At 38.2% G+C, this 21,119-nt stretch overlaps 4 protein-coding genes across 4 annotated transcripts; 2 read left to right on the plus strand and 2 right to left on the minus strand.

Annotated features, from left to right (window-relative positions):
• The first annotated feature begins 3,277 nt into the window (after positions 1–3,277).
• Positions 3,278–8,512, plus strand: LOC140036594 (uncharacterized). Its single transcript, XM_072078549.1, has 4 exons — positions 3,278–3,551; positions 4,763–6,114; positions 7,305–7,488; positions 7,568–8,512. Exons 2-4 carry the CDS (start codon positions 4,798–4,800, stop codon positions 8,194–8,196), a joined length of 2,130 nt encoding a protein of 709 aa, XP_071934650.1. The 5' UTR covers positions 3,278–3,551; positions 4,763–4,797; the 3' UTR covers positions 8,197–8,512.
• Positions 8,513–8,967: 455 nt separating this feature from the next.
• Positions 8,968–10,408, minus strand: LOC140037175 (dirigent protein 24-like). Its single transcript, XM_072081365.1, has one exon. It carries the CDS (start codon positions 10,318–10,320, stop codon positions 9,127–9,129), a length of 1,194 nt encoding a protein of 397 aa, XP_071937466.1. The 5' UTR covers positions 10,321–10,408; the 3' UTR covers positions 8,968–9,126.
• Positions 10,409–12,064: 1,656 nt separating this feature from the next.
• Positions 12,065–12,793, minus strand: LOC140037407 (dirigent protein 25-like). Its single transcript, XM_072081546.1, has one exon. It carries the CDS (start codon positions 12,791–12,793, stop codon positions 12,065–12,067), a length of 729 nt encoding a protein of 242 aa, XP_071937647.1.
• A 1,273-nt stretch (positions 12,794–14,066) lies between these two features.
• Positions 14,067–21,109, plus strand: LOC140036595 (spliceosome-associated protein 130 A). The gene is made up of 4 exons (XM_072078550.1): positions 14,067–17,362; positions 18,719–19,210; positions 19,854–20,010; positions 20,726–21,109. The coding sequence occupies exons 1-3, from the start codon at positions 14,354–14,356 to the stop codon at positions 19,989–19,991; spliced, it is 3,639 nt and encodes a 1,212-aa protein (XP_071934651.1). The 5' UTR covers positions 14,067–14,353; the 3' UTR covers positions 19,992–20,010; positions 20,726–21,109.
• Positions 21,110–21,119: the final 10 nt, after the last annotated feature.

The raw sequence follows: 21,119 nt of genomic DNA on the forward strand, positions 1-21,119 counted from the left end.
GTTTATAATGTAACAGTAATTTGGTAGTTGGATTAAGGTGGTTATGAGTAGTTATAAAGACAAAGGCTCCGTTTGATAACACTGAATCTGAATTCTAAATTCTGAATTCTGAATTCTGAATACTAAAATAATTAATTTGCTGAGTTTTAAGCACTGAAAAGAGATATATGAATGTCTGAATCTTAATGCTGAATCTATTTATACTGTTTGATAAATATTCATAACTTAATGCTTAATAAGCTAAATTGTACAATTTTGCCCTTCTATCTTTTAATCCAAAAAGGAAATAGAACCTATGATTTAATTAACTTAAAATTGTTAGGTATGAAAATGACAATGATTGTGAAGAGCAATGCATACAGTGACAATGTTTCTTTGTGTGGGAAAAGGGTATGGTTTCATTGTTTTGAGAATGGGAAAACGAGCTTTTAATACTCCAAAAGCACGTTCAATTACATTTCTCAATCTTGCATGTACTTGGTTAAAACGTTCTTCTTTCTTTTGATCTTGGACGAGAAGCATTTCGAAAATCAGACAATCAATATCTAATATTTCGATATGGTGTCATAAAGCCACGTGTGTGTGGATAAACTGCATCACATAAATAATATTTATCTGCACAAAAAAAATATATATCAAAATATAAATGTTTGTGGATGAAAATTACTGCAAAAAAAATACTATTGTTAAAAAAAAATTTTGAATAGAGAATATTAGGTTGTTTTGTTTAATTAGATAAGGATTTTGAATAGGGAATATTAGGTTGTTAATTAGAAAAGTATTTTGAATGTAATTAACAAACAGGGATATATTTGGTAGATAAGATAAAGTAGTTGAAGTAAATCTCTTGATTCTTATCAAATTAAGCATTCAGTTACGATTCTTGTGCTGAAAAAAATACATACAAATTCAGCACCACTTAATAAGTTCAGCAGGTGAATTTTTATTTATCAAACACCCACAACATCTGAATGTCTGAATGAATTCAGATTCAGCACTTTTTTGTGTTATCAAACAGGCACAAAGTATGATGATCAGGTGATGAACGGAAAAATTAAAATTTTTTTTTGTATGGATGAAGTTAGAAGTTCAAAAAATGTCTAAAATTGTTTACATCAATTGCCACTCTTCTGGCATTTCTTTTGGGAGGCGATGCAATATTCATTGGCAGATTAGTTAATCCAATAGTTATGTAGAAGTGAAAGTTTTCCAAATGAGATGTGGATAGATAATGGTAAACGTTTAAAAGATACTTTTAAAAGGGTAAATGTTAACACCAAATATCTGTTTACACTTTATTATATGATAAGATAATTTGAGATGCGTACGCTTAACGGTTCAAATTGATTACCACGAACATTTTCATGATTCAAAAGTTAAATCCCATTCATTCATTTAACATGATAGAGTAACCGTTGTATTTAAATTTTATTTGTTTTCTCTTCTTCTTCTTTTTTTTCTGGGTAATTTTTGGGAAGCCTCTTGCTCATGGAGAAGAAGTTGGAAAGTGGCTGCTAAATGCCATGTGCTAACTGCTAATCGACTTGACTAAAAAATCACATGAGGCTGCCGAGTGATGAATGATGATTCATCATTAAGGGCCCTAATCCACAGCCGTCCATTTTATACAATTAGGTCAACTAACTCCATTTTAATGCTCTAATTACCACACAGAAAAACTATAAAATAAAGGGGAATAAAAGAACAAAGAAATAGTAGAACCGGCGTACCATAATATCTAGGAAGGGAAGGAAACCCTCATAATAAATTCACACGTCCATCCAGCCAAGCGGATTGTGAAGCCCATCCGCCGCGGCCCGACGATACATAGCCCGCAGGTAACTCACGTGACAATATTTTCCGCGCCAACCTCGGCCTTCATTCATTCGAATATTCCTCCTTTTTCGCTAATCATGGGCAACCCAATTGCTTTTTCCACTCCTGTTTTCTCTACTTTCACTACTGCACCCTACTTCTCCTTTTTTTTTGGGATAAAACAAACAAAAAGATAAAGCTTTAATCTTTTCTACTATCTTTTTTTGGGGGTTAATTGATATGGAGGTACACATTTGGTGGACTTTAAGTACGTTATAAATTATAAGTTGAAACTAATCTATGGACTTTATCATAAATTTGTGCAAAATCATACTGTTATAAAAAGACCATTCACATAATTTTCTAGAATTATAAAAAGGCTATTCAAATATTGTAACGTCATGCTTATTGCTGGGATCTAGAATCACACTAGAGCTTAGCATCGAAATATCTAATGTGCGATATGTATGCACTTCTCTTGTATCAAATTGCAATAATGCATGTTTATTAATTATTCTTCTAAATTTTGGTCCAAAATCTTTTTCTTTTCTCATGCAATCATTCTCGTCTTCTTACAAATACAGGTACAAAATATGATCCATACTACGTGTAAGTTATCGTACACGTAATTCATGTGCAATAAATATGATGAATATTAGTTCAGAAATTTGATTGTGTTGCGTTGTTTTCTTGTCTCTCTTATCTCTTTATCACGATTATTGGAATTACAAGGGTCTCCTCATTTGAGATTACAACTTCAATTATAATGTAAAATAATTGTACTCGTAATAAAAACAAAGAAATTCATAAACTTAAACTTTGGATATGTTTAGTGAAGAAATACATCCTTACCATGTATTAAAGATTCATGAGTGAATTTGATTATATAACTTATCTTATACTACATGAAATGATACTTGTACTATAAATTTATCAATGTTAATATCTTTAACTTATATATATACACATACAAAGCTTCATAGCATCATAAAAAGCTAGAAAGAGGGAACAAAACCTCGAATTGGTTAAATAAGAGAAAAATCTTTATTTTTTCCAAATCAATGCAGAGAGGGAACAAGATTGGAAGTAGAAAAATCTTTTGAAGTGGAAATAGCAATTAGTGGATGAGAATTCCCTGTCCAAATTTTGGCGCAAACTTCGCGTTGACCACCTCAATGTCGATGCGCGTAGAATAGGAATAATACCAATTCAAAATCCACTCTCTTCCAAATTTAACCAACCAAGTTTACGCTGCTGTTTTATTTGGGGGAGGGAACAGAGGGATCTTCACATAAGAATTATATTAAATCCTCCCCCGCCCCACATCAATGTTTTACGTGCATATAATAAAGATCCATAAATTATTTTTGGCAGTATGCAATCTTCAACTCTGCTCATCATCATCATCATCATCACTCCATCATGATTGATAATTCCCTCCGCAAGTCGAAACTCTGACTGCGCATTCAAAAAGAAAACTGTCACATGCACAAAGTTACTTGGATCATTTTGCAAGATATTGCAATACTCCTCTGGGATTCACCTTCCACTTCTTCTGGAGTCGCCTTTTGTCTTTTCTTTTAATGAATTTCAACACTTGAATTTTAGTTTTTAAGATATCATCACTCGATGGAACTACTACTCAGATAGTGCATCTAATGACGATATTGAATTCCTATGGCAAGCCCAGTTGCATAAGTAGAAGTAGAAGGAGAGCCTTCAAGTTTCAATAACAGGTCAGTCAGGCTATTTTCCTTTTCTGATCATTGGGATTTAATTTGAGATGTTTATGTCTTCTGGGTTTTGTATTATTTTGCATAATCGGGAATTTAAGTGCTTATTTGTGCATTAGTTGTATGAGATGGATGGGATATTGGTGATGATTTCTTTGGTTAGTTATGGCGGTGATGGATGATTCTCTTTTTTTTTTGAAGTAACAATTTTTTAGGACGCTGATATTTATGTAGTTTACTGAAATCTTTTGAGGGTTTTTTTTTGGTTTACTGTGATAATAGGTCCCTTTGATCAATGATGATGACGGTGGTAATGATTATGGTCTGCTTACCTTTTTAGCTTTAGCTGTTTTACTTTTGACAAACTTGTTTTTTATTTGTCGGAGATGATGAGGGAGCTATTAAATCCGTTCAGGCTCTAAAGCCTAGAAAGTTCCTCTTCGCCGATGATATACCGAATTTGATTTTGCTGCTTCTGCATTTAATTTCAATCTATCTTGCTGTTTTTCTCCGGCCTTCCAATTTCGAACTTTAATATGGGTTTTAACGTATAGCACGTTGTTTTAATTTTCACCAGACAATTGGGGATGTGAATTTGCATTAATGTGCTTTATTATGTAAAATTTAGCTGTTTTTCTTCTTTGAATCCGTGGTTCTCTCCCTATCTGTCATTTGTCTAGCATGTATGGGCCCTTTGCTCTTTTGGTGTTTATATTGAAAACCTTTGAGCTTTGGATGCTTATCATTGATTTCAATTTCACTTTTTTCCTTAAATCTGTCTTTGAAACCTATATTTCCTACTATTTTAAATTGTAAAGCAATGAAGGTACGGATTTTAATTGCTTGAGCCTTTGTTCCTTCGCCTGATGTTTGGGTTCTGAAATGCTGCAATAAGTACTTTGTGATTACATTGTGCTGTCTGTTCTCGATTATGAATATGGAGCATTTTGCTGTAGAGAAGTTGGGAATGCAGTGCTCTGTCAAATCTAGACTCCAAATTTTGGTTATGCTGCAGTTATCATGGCATAATGGAAGAGATAGTGTAAGCTGTATTTGCTATACAGGACAACAGATGTGGTCTTTGTTGTTTTGCTAATGCTACTTAAAATGTTGGCACTTTGCTTACCACATTTAAAGTTGTGATACTCTGTAAATTCTACAAGCATGACATTATTTCTGACATGTGGGGATCCGTCCTGGTCTTTTCTGTGCAGTGTCTGATCTGAATCCACATTGACTTGCGTTAAAGATGGAAGGTAACCAAAATACACCAAGTGTTATTGCCAGGTTGATGGGAATTGATGAGCTGCCGCCTCAGCAGCCCTCCCACAGACAACTGAAAGTGCTTTCTGAGGATTATCTCCGCAAAAGTGCTTCTATAGGTATGCTAGGGGAGAGTTCACTCCTTTTGAGCCGCTTAGCTAGGAAAACTGCTGAGAAACAGTATGCAGTTAAGCATGTCTTTAGCAGTGAGATCCCAGAAAACGGCAAACGAAGTTCACAGTCAATTCCTGGTTTAAAACCAAATCAGGCTACAATTCCTGGTTTACATCTTCAGAGATCTGACATTTTTCATCAGAAGGGTGACATGGAATCTGGGGAGTATGTGGAGCTCTTACAATATAAATGCAGGGTACTGAATGCAAAAGTAACAGAAACTGAAAAGATGACCACTGAGCCTCCCACGTATTGTTTTATGGATCCCTGGCAAATTGAAAATAAATCTGCCAAAGAGAAATGGAAATATATGAGTGGCAGGCAGAGATATGCATCAAGATCAAGAATCACAACCGAGGACTCTTCAGTTCATGCACCTAAGGCTCTGGTGACTTCCTCCCAAGGTTCCTTTGGTTGGAAACATGGAGAACAAGTTTCATGCCCCTTTCATAGTGGGTCATTTTTTGCCAGCGAAGCAAAGAAGCAAATTTTTGAACGATGGAAGACAACTAGAAGCTTTCCAGATATTGAAGTGTCAGGCAGGAGATGTAGTCTTGGTCAAATGTTTGCTATTCAGGACAAGGAAGCTAGGCCCACGAGCTTGTATTCCAAACTTGAAGAGAACCGTTTCAGCAATCCATCTTGTCTTGAAAAAGAAAGCTCTGAGTTTGGTATTTCTTTGGTTAGCACAAAGGTTGGTTCAACAAACAAGTATATCAGAAATCTACGAAGGCCCAAACTTTTGAAGTATTCTCCATTTGCAAGTGAATCCACCAGTTTTAAGACCAGGGTTGAAGCTTCCAAAAACAGCTACTGTTCTGGGAAAAAAGAAACTGTAACTGATAAACATCAGAAGTTGAATAGTGAAAAATTCTATGGAAAGGATAGCTTAGAATCAGGGGATTCAACAGTTATACGTGAGAAACAGCATCAGTACCTCAGTGCAGATTTAGAGTGTAGTCACAATCCAGATTATGAGCTATCAAATTCCAAGATTCTTTCTTCAGATTCAGATGATAATGTTTCTCTGGAAGTTAACCAGGGGGTTCAGGATGACTTGGAGAAGGGCATGCACAAGGAGGCAGAAGGTTATAGCTGTTCTGACGTCTCAGACAATTTGGCTCGGCAGGTTTGTTTGTGCTTTCCACATTGTCCATCAGACACTGGCTTGAGTGTTATATTACACATATCTATAATGATTTTTTGTCCACGTTTCCATTAGCCAAATAAAGTCTGTTTGCATGTCAAGGCAGTTTTGTTGTGCTGCTTGGTTGCTTGGTGCATTAAAATGCAAATAGCAATATCCTAATGGAGGATTTCATATTTATCACCATTCATGTTTCTACTGTTAATTCCAGTAAAAGTTGGAAAATGTACATTCACTTTGTGGTTTAGAAACATTGTTACTGATATTTATTATAGAAAGTGTTTCAGTTTAACAAGATCATATACCTACATCAGATACTTGAGAACATTGTCTCTAGCTATTCTACTTTATCCTGTCTTAGCATAGCTAAAGTTATGATTGTCAATCACTAAAAACTTTTTTTGCGTTTATCCACTATCTAGTTTTAACATTAGGAGAATGCCTAGATTGGTACCCTTTCAATTGGCCGGTGAAAATTTAAAGGCAGCGGTTTTTGCACCTGAGTCCCCAGAATTAAGCCCTTAAAACGTGTATGTAGGTATATCAAAATTGATTTTCGCTTTTTCTATTTTTTTTGGTGGGTGATGGTGAGACTGCATCATTCTCTAGATCACTAACGGGGAGTTAAATATAAATTGTAGGCTTTTCATACGAGATTTCAGACAATTCGTGTTCAGAGTAGCTGCTTCTTTGAATTTATCCATATTTTCCTTGAAGAATCCATATATCCTCTTTTCAAGCTGCGTTTTTGTGTTCCCATATTTGTTCAAGCCGTATTTTGGTTATATAAATCTTGTTGCTTTTGCATTATCCACTTCAAACAAGTGAACATCTGGCTGCTAACTGAATGAAGAATAAAATTGTATTATGTCCTAGCTTAGGGTGTTGTAAACAAGATAACTCGGAAGTACTTGAACATCTGCATGAGAAGCATAAACAATCTGCTTTTTCTAATTCAAATTTCTAATAATTCTGTCTTAGTAAAACATGTGCACACAATGTGAGGCCTAGTTTTCCTGTCAAAGATGGCAACTCTGTTTCTTTTTAGAATCGTTATCAGTAATTTCTAGGTAAAGTTGTAGACTTTTTTTCTTTCCCCCTCTTTTCTTCCTTCAATGCAGAAATGAAAAATAAAGTTCATTTCCTTACCTGGACATTTTGTTTCAATGCAGAAATCATCTTGTGATTCCCCTGGAGAAGAATTTATTCTCAGATGTACAGCAAAAGATTCAGAATTCGCCATAAACTTGAGGGAGATCAACCAGCCTAGTCCAGATTCTGTATTGGAACCTCTTTTTAAGGAAGAGAATCCTCCTGACTCCGAAATCTTTAAAAGTTCGATTTCTGATCTCAGTGGTAAGTGAAGTAAACGCTATGATTTAAAATTTTCACAACTTATATTTGATATAACTGTTGTTATCTGTAATTTCTCTAGGTCTTGCACTAAAGCTACACCTTCTCAATCCCAAATCGGAAGAAACAAACTCAGAAGGATCTGGAATGGCGGTGTCAAGTGATGAAGATACTGAAAAAGAATCCGTTGATCTTTCCCGAGATAACGGAAAGCTGTGGGGAATGTCAAGACCTGAAGAAAGCAGGGACTTTTCGTACCTAGTTGATGTCTTGGATGAGGACAATTTGTGTGGTATGGATCTGGCTATATGGCATGGCAGAGAATCTCCGGTGAGCCCCTCAGTTTTTGAGGCATTGGAGAAGAAATATGGGAAGCAGACATCATGGGTGAAGTCAGAGAGGAGGCTTTTATTTGACCTCATAAACTCTCGGTTGAGGGATATTCTAGATTCATGCATGGATTTTTGCATGTCAAGAAAGCCTCTGCGAAGAAGGTTAAGCTCCAATTTGAGCAGGGATGATATAGAGGAAGAGTTGTGGATATTACTCAGCCAGGATAAGGAGGTCAGGAAGGACTTGGGTGATAAAGTGCTTGGCGGTGAAATGAAGTGGATGGAGTTGGAAGGTGATATTAGTATCATTTGTAGAGAAATAGTAGAATACTTAATCGATGAGCTTGCAGCAGAGTTTTGTAGCAGTGAGAGTCCATAGCTGAGGGTTTTTCTTTGTTTTGTTTACTTATTGCTGATTCTTTGCTTTGAGTTTGGCATTTGCTCTTAGATGTGTCATATCTGCAATTTTGGTAAATGTTAAATTTGAAGAGAAACTTGAAGGTAAGCCGAGGAAGGAAGCAGAATGAAAGCTTCCATACTCTAGCTTAAGTTTTAGTGTGTAGCGGGGAGTGATATTATGAGATTTGAAAGGAAAATATATCCTTTTGTACATTTGAATTTAGGATGTCTTTGTACAGTTGAACAATGCAATGATTTCTACAGGAATGGAGGCTTGAAAGCATTTTAATGTCGAAGTAATATATTTTCCTAATCTCTTTAACTGCATGCAATATTTTTTTCCAAAAATTTGGCTAATGTTCCAATTTTGTTTTCTGAACAATATCACATCGCCTCTTCTTCCCCCCCCTCCTCTCCCCCAAGGGACCGGCCCCTTCTCCTCTTCGTCTAATTTGTAAATGAGTCTGTAGTCTGTAGACATAAATGGGGTCTATAATTGTGGAAAACATACTAATTTCATCTCCCCTTGCTAACCTCGGAATTGTCATACTTTGCCCAGAACATATTGATAGTCTCAAATTGCTCCCTTGAGGCAGTCGAACAATTTTCTGACAAAGCTTTACAGGTTCACGAAAGATCAGATTTTAAGTTTTTCACCCAGATGTAAAATTGGATTCCACAATTTCTAAGGGACGAAGAAAAAGGAAGGAGAAAAAGCAAATTCAGTTCCGAGTATTTCTAGTCACACGAATAAGAAATTTTCGTATGGGGTTATAAAAAAGAAAGTGAAATTTTTTACAAACTCATCATAGCATCAAATTACAAGTAACAATTCCATTTCATAATCCAGAGGTACATCCAAGTGTAAACTGCAGAAACAATTCAACAATCTGAGCAGAAACAATCACGTCTATGGAGTGAGGTAGACAGTGAACTGAGTAATGGTTTCAACACCATCAGTTGTGTGCTGATCCTCGTGGTGAAGATCAGTCTCAATGGTGGCATAGCCTTTTGCATTCTCATACTTTCCAGTCCCTCCAATGATTGCAAGGTGCGATATAGGTGTAGCTGTCCTGTGAACTCCAAAGAAACTAACAGAGTCCACAATTTCATGGTCTCCGTTATGGTCATGGAACAATGCAGTCAAGGCTAGAGTGTGGCTGGTACCATCCCTAGAGCTAGCCAAGTAAAATCCTTGGGCGCTGCCAAGCACGGCTGTTCCAAGCTCGTGCCCTTCAGTTATTTGATTGTCCACCACGGTGACTGAGCCGAACATGAGCTGCTGGATAGTTAGGCCTGCCGGAAGCTGTCCTGCAGTGACAAAGGGTTGGTTGTTGCCACCATTTACATTGTTGCCACCATTGTTGTTTGAGATGATTGTGTTCGTTGGAGAACCATTGAGGCCTACAAGGAAGGGATAGTTGTTGTTATTGATGACGCCGTTGATGGTGTTGAGTGGAACACCGCCATTGATGGGGAAGACTTGATTGTTGGGCTTGGAGAATGGTAGTCCATTGGCAGCAGTATTGGCCGCGACACCAGTGACCACTCTGCCCGAAGGGTGCGAGCCACCAAGAATATCATGCATAAAGAAGGATAATGTAGGGTGATCTGGATTTGAAGCACCCGCTTGAGTTGTGATGGCTGGGGTGGCTACAGGTGCCACATTGGTGCCAGGGGCTGCGACAGTGTTAGGCGCATTGGCAACTGGGGAAACGGTGCCACTGGGGGCAGTGACTGAAGCTGGTCCTGTTGGTAATGGAATAGCAGGGCCAGCAATTGGTGCTGCATTTGTAACGGCAATTGGTGCTGCATTTGTAACCGCAATTGGTGCTGCATTTGTAACGGGAATGGTATTGGGGGTGGCTGGGGTTTGGCCGCTGGGCAATGTGGTGTCAGGGGCCACCACAGGTACAGGTGCCACATCAGGGACATCTGTTTCTGTAGGATCTGATGCATCAGGTACGGTGGCAGGGAATGGGGTTTGCGGGCTCACTTCATCGAGGAATCTGGCAGAGTTAGCATGCCCGAGGGAGATGGCAAGGAGGAATAAGCAAATGGTGACTGTAAGTGTTTTAGAACTTAAGTGAAAAAGTTTGGCCATTTGGGATGTGAAAATGATTAGTTCAGACTTCAGAGAAGATGAGTTTAAGAAGTGGAAGGACGGTTGTTTGATGGTAAAAGGATTGAGGCCAAATCGATATATACATGTATATATAGCTTCAAAATTCTCTGAAATAAGTGGAGCTGATTAGACGGAGTTGGTACATGCATGTTAGTTACCAACCTAATTCATCAAGATAAAGGTTTTGGCTATTTGGATTGGTTGTGAAAAACTTTAAAAAGGCAACTATAATGCAATATTGTATTACGCTTAAGTGTTGCTTTGTCACCATTGAGTGTACCGTAGAGAAAAGAGACTTCAATCTAATCTCCATAGCACGTTGAGGTCAAGAAGAGATCGTAACTTTGTTAATTCAGAAAGGGTGAAGATGGCTTAAAATCTTGTACTGAGCATGTTTAATTGTTTGTCAGATGATGATTTGGTTAAAATCATCAGACGCTTTAAAGAGACCGTAAAAAGCATATAAAGAATCACACTTGAACGCAAAAATATGCTTTTTCTGATGATTTGTCATTGCAGTCAAAATCTCCCCTGAAAATTTACAATTTGATGAGGTAAGGTACAGCAAAACTTTGATGTTCGATGCAGATTATGCAGAGGCTCGAGGCGGAAGAACTGCAGAGAAACTAACAAACTTGCAGAAGGCCTTTGGGTCATAATTATTAAATTACTAGTTAATTATACGAACTGCAGATATCTTCCAAAGACCCAGACTTGCAAAGCACAAGTTTGGTTGCGGTGCTTTAGGTGTAAGGCCATGGATTAAGCTCCTGTTATCGCAAATGGAGAAGCGACAGACCTGTATTAGAAGAGGAGAGGGAAATTGATTAAGATTCTTTTAGTTGTGATAGTCGTCCTGCTAAGCAATCCGTGCTCTGCCTCAATCAGACTTGGAAGAGGTTGGATTGTGGTTTCCGCATAAAAATTTTTACGTTTTTTTTTAACAAATTTCTCAATTCTCTTTTTATTTCACACATATTAAATCGCTACGGTATATTTTTCTACAAAACTCCCAAAAATAGCAATTCAAATGGGGATTCGAAATGTATTTGTTAATCAAGCTTGGGAATTCGCCTTTAAGCTTGAAAATAACACCCACCAAAGACGAACAAGAATTGTCACGTCCCTACAGAGAATATGGAATTATGCTGATGGTATCCAGGTTTAACCAAATAATACTGGACTTAACAGAAAGCATAGCATCCGAAAGTCTCTAATTTAAGACCCCTTTTTTTTCTCTCTCTCTCTCTCTGGGATTGAACTTAATTTTGTATTTCATTAGAATGTGCGACTCCTGAATGTTCCTCAATCTCACCAGATGCAGCTGCTTAGAGCAGGTTTCATTTTTCTGGCTCGTCAAACCATTTATCTTCAACAACTCACGGGTCAATTATGTTGCCTCGTGTCATACACCATGCACGGACTTCTTCCTCTCAACTTTCGTGGCCTGGTTATTTGTCAGGATGAAAGATCTTGATTACATAATTATTATCTGATACTAATTCTTGATGAATATTACAACTCCACGTTCATTATGAGATAGTAATTCTACATGACTGGATTGCAGCTTACATCTCCACCAAATCAATGATTAGAAGCTTTCTCATGCCACAATAATTCATGACAATCAATTGCTTTCCTTCCTCACAAAGGGTCCAAGGAGACTAATTAAGTTACAATATATGACTCTTTAACAGGGCATTGAGTAGATAGATCAAGCCGCCTAACCAAGATAAACATTGAACAGCAGGAGCTTGTACGCTTCTTCACTCTCTTCACCCTTCAAGCTGGAGCTGACATTCACAGTCTTAACTGTTGCAAATCCGTTGGCATTTTGATACTTCCCAGTGCCACCAATAACTGCAACGTGTGATTCATTAAAATCAGACCTGTGCACCCCAAAAATTCTCAAGGCATTCTTGTACTTGTTACCGATAAAACTTGCTGTCATCGCCATCATATGACTGCTTCCATCTTCTGAGCTAGCAACATAAATCCCTTGTGCTTTGCCAAGCAACGACGAACCAAATACGAATCCTTCATATATGTCCTCATTAATTGTTGTCACAGTTCCCAGCTCCAATTCTTGAAGAGTCGCGATGGCCGGAAATGACATGCTGATTCCTTCTAAATCGATGGTTTGAGATGGCAATCCAGTCATCGGGATGGTATCAATATTAGCCAAGGGAATGCCTCCAATAGGTGGAAAAAAGCCTAGTGGTTTGGAGAAGGGAATTTGACCATTTACTTTAGCTGTTACTGGCCTGGACGAGGGATGTTTCTGGCTCAGCACATCAGGCATGGAGAAGCTGATTGCTAGGTTGGCGTGATGATCGCCATTGCCCTGTGATGAGTTACCTAAAGTTCGAGCAGAAAATGATTGGTGGATTATGGTCAAGAACAAGAGGAACCATGCTATGGTTACTGAGGAAGGATGGTTGACCATCGCCATGCGCAGCTGTTTGTTGCTTCGTGTTTGTTTGCTCTATGATTGGTTTTAAATCGTAGTAGTGTCAATTTTGAATTGGGCAGTTAGCGTTGCTGCTGTGTAGCCAACAAATCCACATTCCATTTGGATCGTGCTTAAAGAACAAAGTAGTAAAACCAACGGGCTTGTTTGACAAATGGGTTTTTATCCAAGTTTGTCTCATACTAGTTTTTTTAAATAATTTTAATTACAGTAACCTAAAAATAATTTCTCAAAATTTTTAAATTATACATTTCAAAATACACAAACAAATTTCCCTTCTTCCTTTTTCTTCTTTTTTCCCCATCCCATCACCACTGATCGTCACCTTTTTCGGCGCTAGTAGAGAGAAGTTTTTTTTTTTTTTTTTTGCCTCTTCTCCCTTTCCCTTTTCCGGAAGAAGAGAGGTGGCGGGGGAAAGGGGAGGGAAGTGGAAAGGAGAAGAGCGAGAAGAGAGAAGAAAGCATGCTGCAACTTCCACCTATGGGAGGGGGAGGGGGAGGGGGAAGGGAGAAGAAGAAGAGAGGATAAAAAAAAAAGAAAGAAAGAAAAAGAAGAAGGAAAAAGAGAAAAAAGAAAAAAAGAAGAAGTTATCTATTTTAAACATTTTTTCTACAATTTCTACAGTAAGTTACAGTAAAATTTTAGACAAACAATCAAAAAATTCATTTGCCAAACGAATTTATTCTTAGATTCAGGAGTCTGAAACACAATTTTACAATCAAAATAAGAAAAGAGCACAGAAAATTTGGGGGGGGGGGGTGTTGGAGGCAAGATCCAAGTAATTAACAGATTACATTACATGCATATAGTACATTTAGTCCAATGTGATGGATTTAACGTGAGATTTGAACACAAAATTTCTATTTTTTAGACCTCAAGAATAGTTATTAAGAGATAGAAACACTTTAAGGAATTTTCCATAAATATTAATGGTTTAGGTTTGAGAAGCCATTTCGTTTGGTCCGAAATTGCAAGAAGATTGCGTGGTAAAGAATTGCTCATAATTGGAAACACCTGAACGATTATGGTTCCTTATTTAAAGCTTGATTGGTGCATAATTTTGACTGATAAAGGAATATAGGTGAAAAGAAAAAGTTTTAATTTTTAAATAAAAAACTAATAGAATACATCAAAACCGATAAATCTCTTTTTTTTTTTTTTTTGGCTTTAGCACTGGGTAGATTACAGAGTTACAAGAAGTAATTATTTTAGTCAACAGAGCATTTGGTCACTTCCCCAAATGGGCAAATTTTGGAGGGCACAAACGAAATTAAAACCGAATCAATTGCATTTCCGTCAGCCCCAAAACCCTACTCCGTTCTCCTCTCCCTCCTCTCCTCTTCTTCTTCTTCTTCTTCTTCTTCCCTCTCTTTCTCAAATCTTGAGGATAAATTCCTTCAAGTTTTTTCTACCTAAAAAAAAGCTCGTACTTATTTGTTGCCAGAGTTTTTCGAACTTCTTCTACTCCTAAAGCTTGAATATTCTTCTCCAAAACTTCCTCTCATACTTCACTCTTGCTAGGGTTTTAGCTACATCTGCACCATGTTTCTCTACAGCCTCACTCTCCAGAGAGCTACCGGTATGGTTTGTGCAATCAACGGTAGCTTCTCCGGTGGCAAATCTCAAGAAATTGTCGTCGCCCGCGGCAAAATTCTCGATCTCCTTCGTCCCGACGACAATGGTAAGCTCCAAACCTTACTCTCCGTAGAAATCTTTGGAGTTATTCGTTCTTTAGCTCAGTTTCGCTTAACTGGTGCCCAGAAAGACTACATTGTTGTTGGGTCTGATTCGGGCAGGGTTGTGATTCTAGAATATAACAAAGAAAAGAACTATTTTGACAAAATCCACCAGGAAACTTTTGGTAAATCGGGTTGTCGGAGGATTGTGCCCGGCCAGTACTTGGCTATTGACCCGAAAGGTAGGGCTGCGATGATTGGTGCCTGTGAAAAGCAGAAATTAGTGTATGTTTTGAATAGGGATACGGCTACTAGGTTAACCATCTCCTCTCCCTTAGAGGCTCACAAGAGTCATACCATAACTTACTCGATATGTGGCGTTGATTGTGGTTTTGATAACCCCATATTTGCTGCAATTGAGCTGGATTATTCAGAGGCTGACCAGGACCCGACTGGTGTGGCTGCAAGTGAGGCGCAAAAGCATTTGACCTTTTATGAGTTGGATTTAGGGCTTAATCATGTTTCCAGGAAATGGTCGGACCAGGTTGATAATGGTGCCAATATGCTTGTCACTGTTCCTGGAGGTGGGGATGGCCCCAGTGGGGTGCTTGTTTGTGCTGAGAATTTTGTTATCTATAAGAATCAGGGTCACCCAGATGTCCGTGCTGTGATTCCTAGGCGAGCGGATTTGCCAGCAGAGCGTGGGGTCTTGATAGTTTCTGCTGCCATGCATAAGCAGAAGTCAATGTTTTTCTTCTTATTGCAAACTGAGTATGGGGATATTTTTAAGGTTACTTTGGATCATGACAATGACAGGGTTAAGGAGTTGAAGATCAAGTATTTTGATACCATTCCAGTCACATCGTCATTGTGTGTTTTGAAGTCGGGATTTCTGTTTGCTGCTTCAGAGTTTGGAAATCATGCTTTATATCAGTTTCAGGCAATAGGAGATGATCCAGATGTGGAAGCATCATCTGCCACTCTGATGGAAACGGAAGAAGGTTTTCAGCCAGTTTTTTTCCAGCCAAGGAAGCTGAAAAACCTGGTTAGGATTGACCAAGTTGAGAGTTTGATGCCAATAATGGATATGAAAGTCATAAACCTTTTCGAGGAAGAAACTCCCCAGATTTTTTCACTTTGTGGACGTGGGCCTCGTTCAACTCTACGAATATTAAGACCAGGGTTGGCTATCAGTGAAATGGCTGTGTCACAGCTTCCTGGTGTCCCAAGTGCAGTTTGGACAGTGAAAAAGAATGTCAATGATGAATTTGATGCTTACATTGTTGTCTCATTTGCTAATGCAACTCTTGTCCTTTCGATTGGCGAGACAGTAGAAGAAGTTAGTGATAGTGGGTTTCTTGATACTACGCCTTCTCTTGCTGTTTCTTTGATTGGTGATGATTCTTTAATGCAAGTTCATCCCAGTGGTATTAGGCACATTAGAGAAGATGGGCGTATAAATGAGTGGAGAACACCAGGGAAGAGAACAATTGCCAAGGTTGGGTCTAATAGACTTCAAGTGGTCATTGCCCTCAATGGTGGGGAGCTTATTTACTTTGAGGTGGATATGACTGGCCAGCTGATGGAGGTTGAGAAGCATGAAATGTCTGGAGATGTTGCTTGTTTGGACATTGCTCCTGTACCTGAAGGGAGACAGAGATCGCGCTTCCTTGCAGTTGGGTCATATGACAATACTATTCGTATTCTATCCTTGGATCCTGATGACTGCATGCAGATTCTCAGCCTACAAAGTGTTTCTTCACCTCCAGAATCTCTCCTGTTTCTTGAAGTTCAGGCTTCTTTTGGTGGAGAGGATGGTGCAGATCACCCTGCTAACCTGTTCCTTAATGCTGGTTTGCAAAATGGTGTTCTATTCAGAACGGTGGTTGATATGGTGACAGGTCAGGTCTCCGATGCACGCTCCCGATTCTTAGGACTTAGAGCACCCAAGCTATTTTCTATTACCGTGCGAGGACGGCGTGCTATGCTTTGCTTGTCAAGTAGACCCTGGCTTGGTTATATACACCAGGGGCATTTCCTGTTAACACCTCTATCATATGAAACTCTCGAGTATGCAGCCTCATTTTCATCTGATCAGTGTGCAGAAGGTGTAGTTGCTGTTGCTGGGGATGCCTTACGGGTTTTTACTATTGAGAGATTGGGAGAGACCTTCAATGAAACAGCTATTCCTCTGAGGTATACTCCAAGAAAATTTGTGGTTCAACCCAAGCGGAAGTCATTGATAATTATAGAAAGTGATCAGGGAGCATTTACTGCAGAGGAGCGTGAAGCATCAAAAAAAGAGTGTTTTGACGCTGCTGGAATAGGAGAAAATGGAAATGCTGAGCAAATGGAGAATGGTGGTGAGGATGAGGAAAATAATGATCCGCTCTCCGATGAGCAGTATGGTTATCCGAAGGCAGAGTCTGAGAGGTGGGTATCTTGCATCAGAGTTCTTGATCCTAGGACCACCCAGACAACTTGTCTGCTGGAGCTTCAGGATAACGAAGCTGCATTCAGCATCTGCACTGTAAATTTTCATGATAAAGAATATGGGACTCTTTTAGCTGTTGGTACTGCAAAGGGCCTTCAGTATTGGCCCAAAAGATCTTTTGATGCTGGCTATATTCATATATATAGGTTTAAGGAAGATGGGAAGGTTCTTGAACTTTTGCATAAGACACAAGTAGAAGGTATCCCACTTGCACTATGCCAGTTCCAAGGAAGGCTGCTTGCTGGAATTGGGTCTGTACTAAGATTGTATGATTTGGGGAAGAGAAGATTACTGAGGAAATGTGAAAACAAGTTGTTTCCCAATACCATAACATCTATCCATACATATCGTGATCGGATTTATGTTGGTGATATTCAAGAGGTACAGTTTCAAAGTGCTTTCAGTTTTCTATGTTGTTTTTCAACATTTTTGAAGCCATTTTAACCAATTATAAATACATCTACACATGCTTGAGTTCCAATAAAAAATCTTGTCTGCTATATGAAGTGTTTATGCAAAAGAGAAAAGCTTTTTTTTGGGGGTCCCGGAAGGTCATCTCTTTTGCTTGCTGTGATGTGAATGGTGCAAGAAAGAGAGGATGAGTTAATATGGACCACTTTTGCTTTTTGTGTAAGTGTTGTTTTTGCCTTGGATGATATAAATTTTCAAAACCTGCAATAGGTGACAAAAATGTAGAATGAGCTATTACCTGCAAACTGGAGTGAGCTTGGCTATTTCATGTATGTCTCTTGACTGGAGTTAAATTAAGAATAAGGAGAGTAGACACTAATTTCTAAATGAGGAACAAAACATTTCTCACAAAGATTTTCTGAATTCTGGTACTATTTTTCATTTGAACTCAAATTACTCGATATAGAAATGTTTTGAGGCAATCTCTCTGTTTTATTCACTTTTTATGTCATTGAATCTTCAGTCCAAAATGGTTGGCCAACAGCCTAGAGATTGCAGCACCTAGCAAATGGTCTTGGCTGGCTGCTATTAGAAATTGTAGTTGTAAAGATTTTTTGCTAATGATTCGGTTGAGAAAAGGGGGATTAGTGTAAACACCCATCCTACAATGCCCTCCCTGAAAAAAAAATTGAAAAGCCAAGAAAACCTAAATATATAAGGCAAATAAATTAGAAGAAAGGGACGTTAGAGGGAGGAAGTAGAGGCAAAAGAGATAGAAACAGTGTATGAGTTTCACCTTGAGGAGTTCTTAATTACCAGCCATGTTGTAGTTTTAGAGAACATTACGGAATAATTTGTAATACTTTCTCTTCACTCTTTCTATGACCTCAATTTAAATTCACAGTTCATATGTTGATTTTGGAGTTATAAGTTTTTATACGATTTGTTAGCATAGTTGCCTTGAAACTTGTATTTAATGCTCTATTCTGGGAGTTCATGAATGGTAAAATTTGATGCTCTCTCTCTCTCTCTCTCTCTCTCTATATATATATATATATATATATAAATTTCCATTTACAGCATGACACACAATTTGGGGTATTCAAATATAGATATCATGACTAATAAAATGAGATGCAGGGAGTGTCATTATTGCCAAATTGTTGTGGATTCAATCCATTATTATTATTTTTTTTTGCCAAAGTGTTTATAATTTGAGCTATGGTTGTTATCATCACTTAAAAGTTTCTTTGGGGTTAGATATATTCTTTATGGTTTAACGTGTTCTGCCCTGACTATGTTGTGTACATGGGTGTTCTTTTACAGTCATTCCACTATTGCAAGTATAGGCGTGATGAAAATCAACTATATATTTTTGCTGATGACACTGTTCCAAGATGGCTGACTGCAGCAACCCACGTAGACTTTGATACCATGGCAGGTGCTGACAAGTTCGGCAATCTCTATTTTGTGCGGTTACCCCAAGATGTATCAGATGAGATTGAAGAAGACCCAACAGGTGGGAAGATAAAGTGGGAGCAAGGAAAACTTAATGGTGCTCCCAACAAGGTCGAAGAAATCATACAGTTCCATGTTGGTGATGTGGTCACTTGCTTGCAGAAGGCATCTCTAATCCCAGGTGGTGGAGAGGGCCTTGTTTACGGGACTGTCATGGGGAGTGTAGGGGCACTGCTTCCATTCACCTCCCGAGATGATGTTGACTTCTTCTCTCACTTGGAGATGCATTTGAGGCAGGAACACCCACCTCTATGTGGTAGAGATCATATGGCCTATAGATCTGCCTATTTTCCAGTTAAGGTAAAGTCTTTGTTGTTTTCATAACCTCATGCATTATAGCTTCCAAAATATTCTGGGTTATCTGGACTGTAATTTCATTCATGTGCTGTTAAGGAGTTGGCCTTGGGGTCTTGCACAGCTCAGAATGACATTTTGTTCGACTTGCCTGCCTATCATGGAGGACTTAGTACTTCACTGTTTCTGCTTCATGAAATAAGGACGCTGAATAAATTCATAAACTCATCGTGCATGTATCTATGTTTAACTATTTTAATCAAGATAAAATCTTGTAGTCTTGTGGAACTACAACAATATCAATAGATATTATCCAGCATCACAACGTTACTCCCTGTCACATTGATGCATTTGGCTAGTGAAAAGCCTTTCATGAAATGCTCTCTTTGCATGCTAGCTAAGCAATGAAAACACATAGCTGATCAACTGATGCTATTCTATAAGTGGGATGGCATTTCTTCAAAAGATGGTGGTGTTTGCTGCACCCTTGATTTATCACTTCCTTCTTGTAGTTATCCTTGTTTCCTTGTAAATATTGGATTATGCTTGGTTTGTCATCTTCGAAATTCACAGCAAAAATTGCATGGAGTTTTGCTCTTTTCTTTTGAGATGTTCCTTAATGACTCTAGAGGTCTAAACTATTTTGCAGGATGTAATTGATGGAGATTTGTGTGAGCAATTCCCCACGTTGCCGGTGGACATGCAGCGGAAAATTGCTGATGAACTGGATAGGACACCAGCAGAGATTCTAAAAAAGCTAGAAGAAATAAGGAACAAGATAATTTGAGCTTATAGTCAGATGAAAGGTGAAAGAACATTTATTCCTTTCACAGAGGATCCACTTTTGCATGAACTCAATGTACTTGATATGTAGATGCAGTGATCCGATTACCTATTTGCAGTTATCACTGTCTCTCCCTTTTTTTTCCCAAGGTTGAGTAAATACACTCTTGTAACTTGTAAAGTCCTGCTTGCCTTCAAGTGAAAACTGTTGGGAGTTGTTTTGCAGAAAGATCGTTTGTTTATGTTGGAATCAGTTTAAATTCCATGTAGAGTCCGTATTCCTAGGTCCTTTGGAAGACAGGATGACTTTGGTGGTTTAAAGGCCAGGATTTATGAAAAGAATGAACAACTGATTAAGATGATGCATGAATATTATGTGAGATGTGCTCTCAAGAGAAAACTTTGGAATCTGTTGATAGGTTTTTTAATTATAGCTAGGTGCTGTTAGGGATGGAAATTTGTTTAATTTTTTCAGAATGGTGTTGGTAAAATATGCCTTGATTCAATAGTCAAGTAATATGTTGGTTGGTGAAAAAAACAACATATTGCTTCTGTGTTGTATGTGCAGATTTTGACCTATTATTGGCAACTTCACCTATAGTGCAGATATAGGAATTGGAAACAAGAAAATCTGGCAATCGAGAAAAATAGAAAGAACTTAACAGTATGCTTTTTACTGCTACACACCTGTTTAGCTTGGAATTCTTCTCTCATCACTTTGTTGGTTTATGTGGGTAGGTCAAGGCTTTGGATGTTAGTTCGGGATGAGGGTGGTTTACCAGAGTGAAGGTTGATTATGTTGATGGTGCCTGTTGAAGCAATATCCCTAATATTCAGCAAGGTGGAAGAAAAGCATTCATCTCACAGGAGAATGGCTGTTGGGGAAAAAATTTGCTTTCGTATCTTGGGAAAGTTGCCTGTATCAGAAGAAATCTTAGTGGCCAATTACTTACAATGTTTTCAGATCTTTTCGTTGTAATTATCTTGTAGCAGAATATACTTAGTTTGTTGTTTAGGAAAAAAAACGTATTATGATTTACTACGTTTTGCTAACGAAGAAATTCCTCTCTGTCTTCAAATCTTTCTGCATGTGTCCATGCTTTAAAGGGGTTTTGTGAGCCACACCTTGCAT

Source organism: Coffea arabica, chromosome 2e (genome assembly GCF_036785885.1).
Source record: "Coffea arabica cultivar ET-39 chromosome 2e, Coffea Arabica ET-39 HiFi, whole genome shotgun sequence".
NCBI classification, from domain to species: Eukaryota; Viridiplantae; Streptophyta; class Magnoliopsida; order Gentianales; family Rubiaceae; genus Coffea; species Coffea arabica.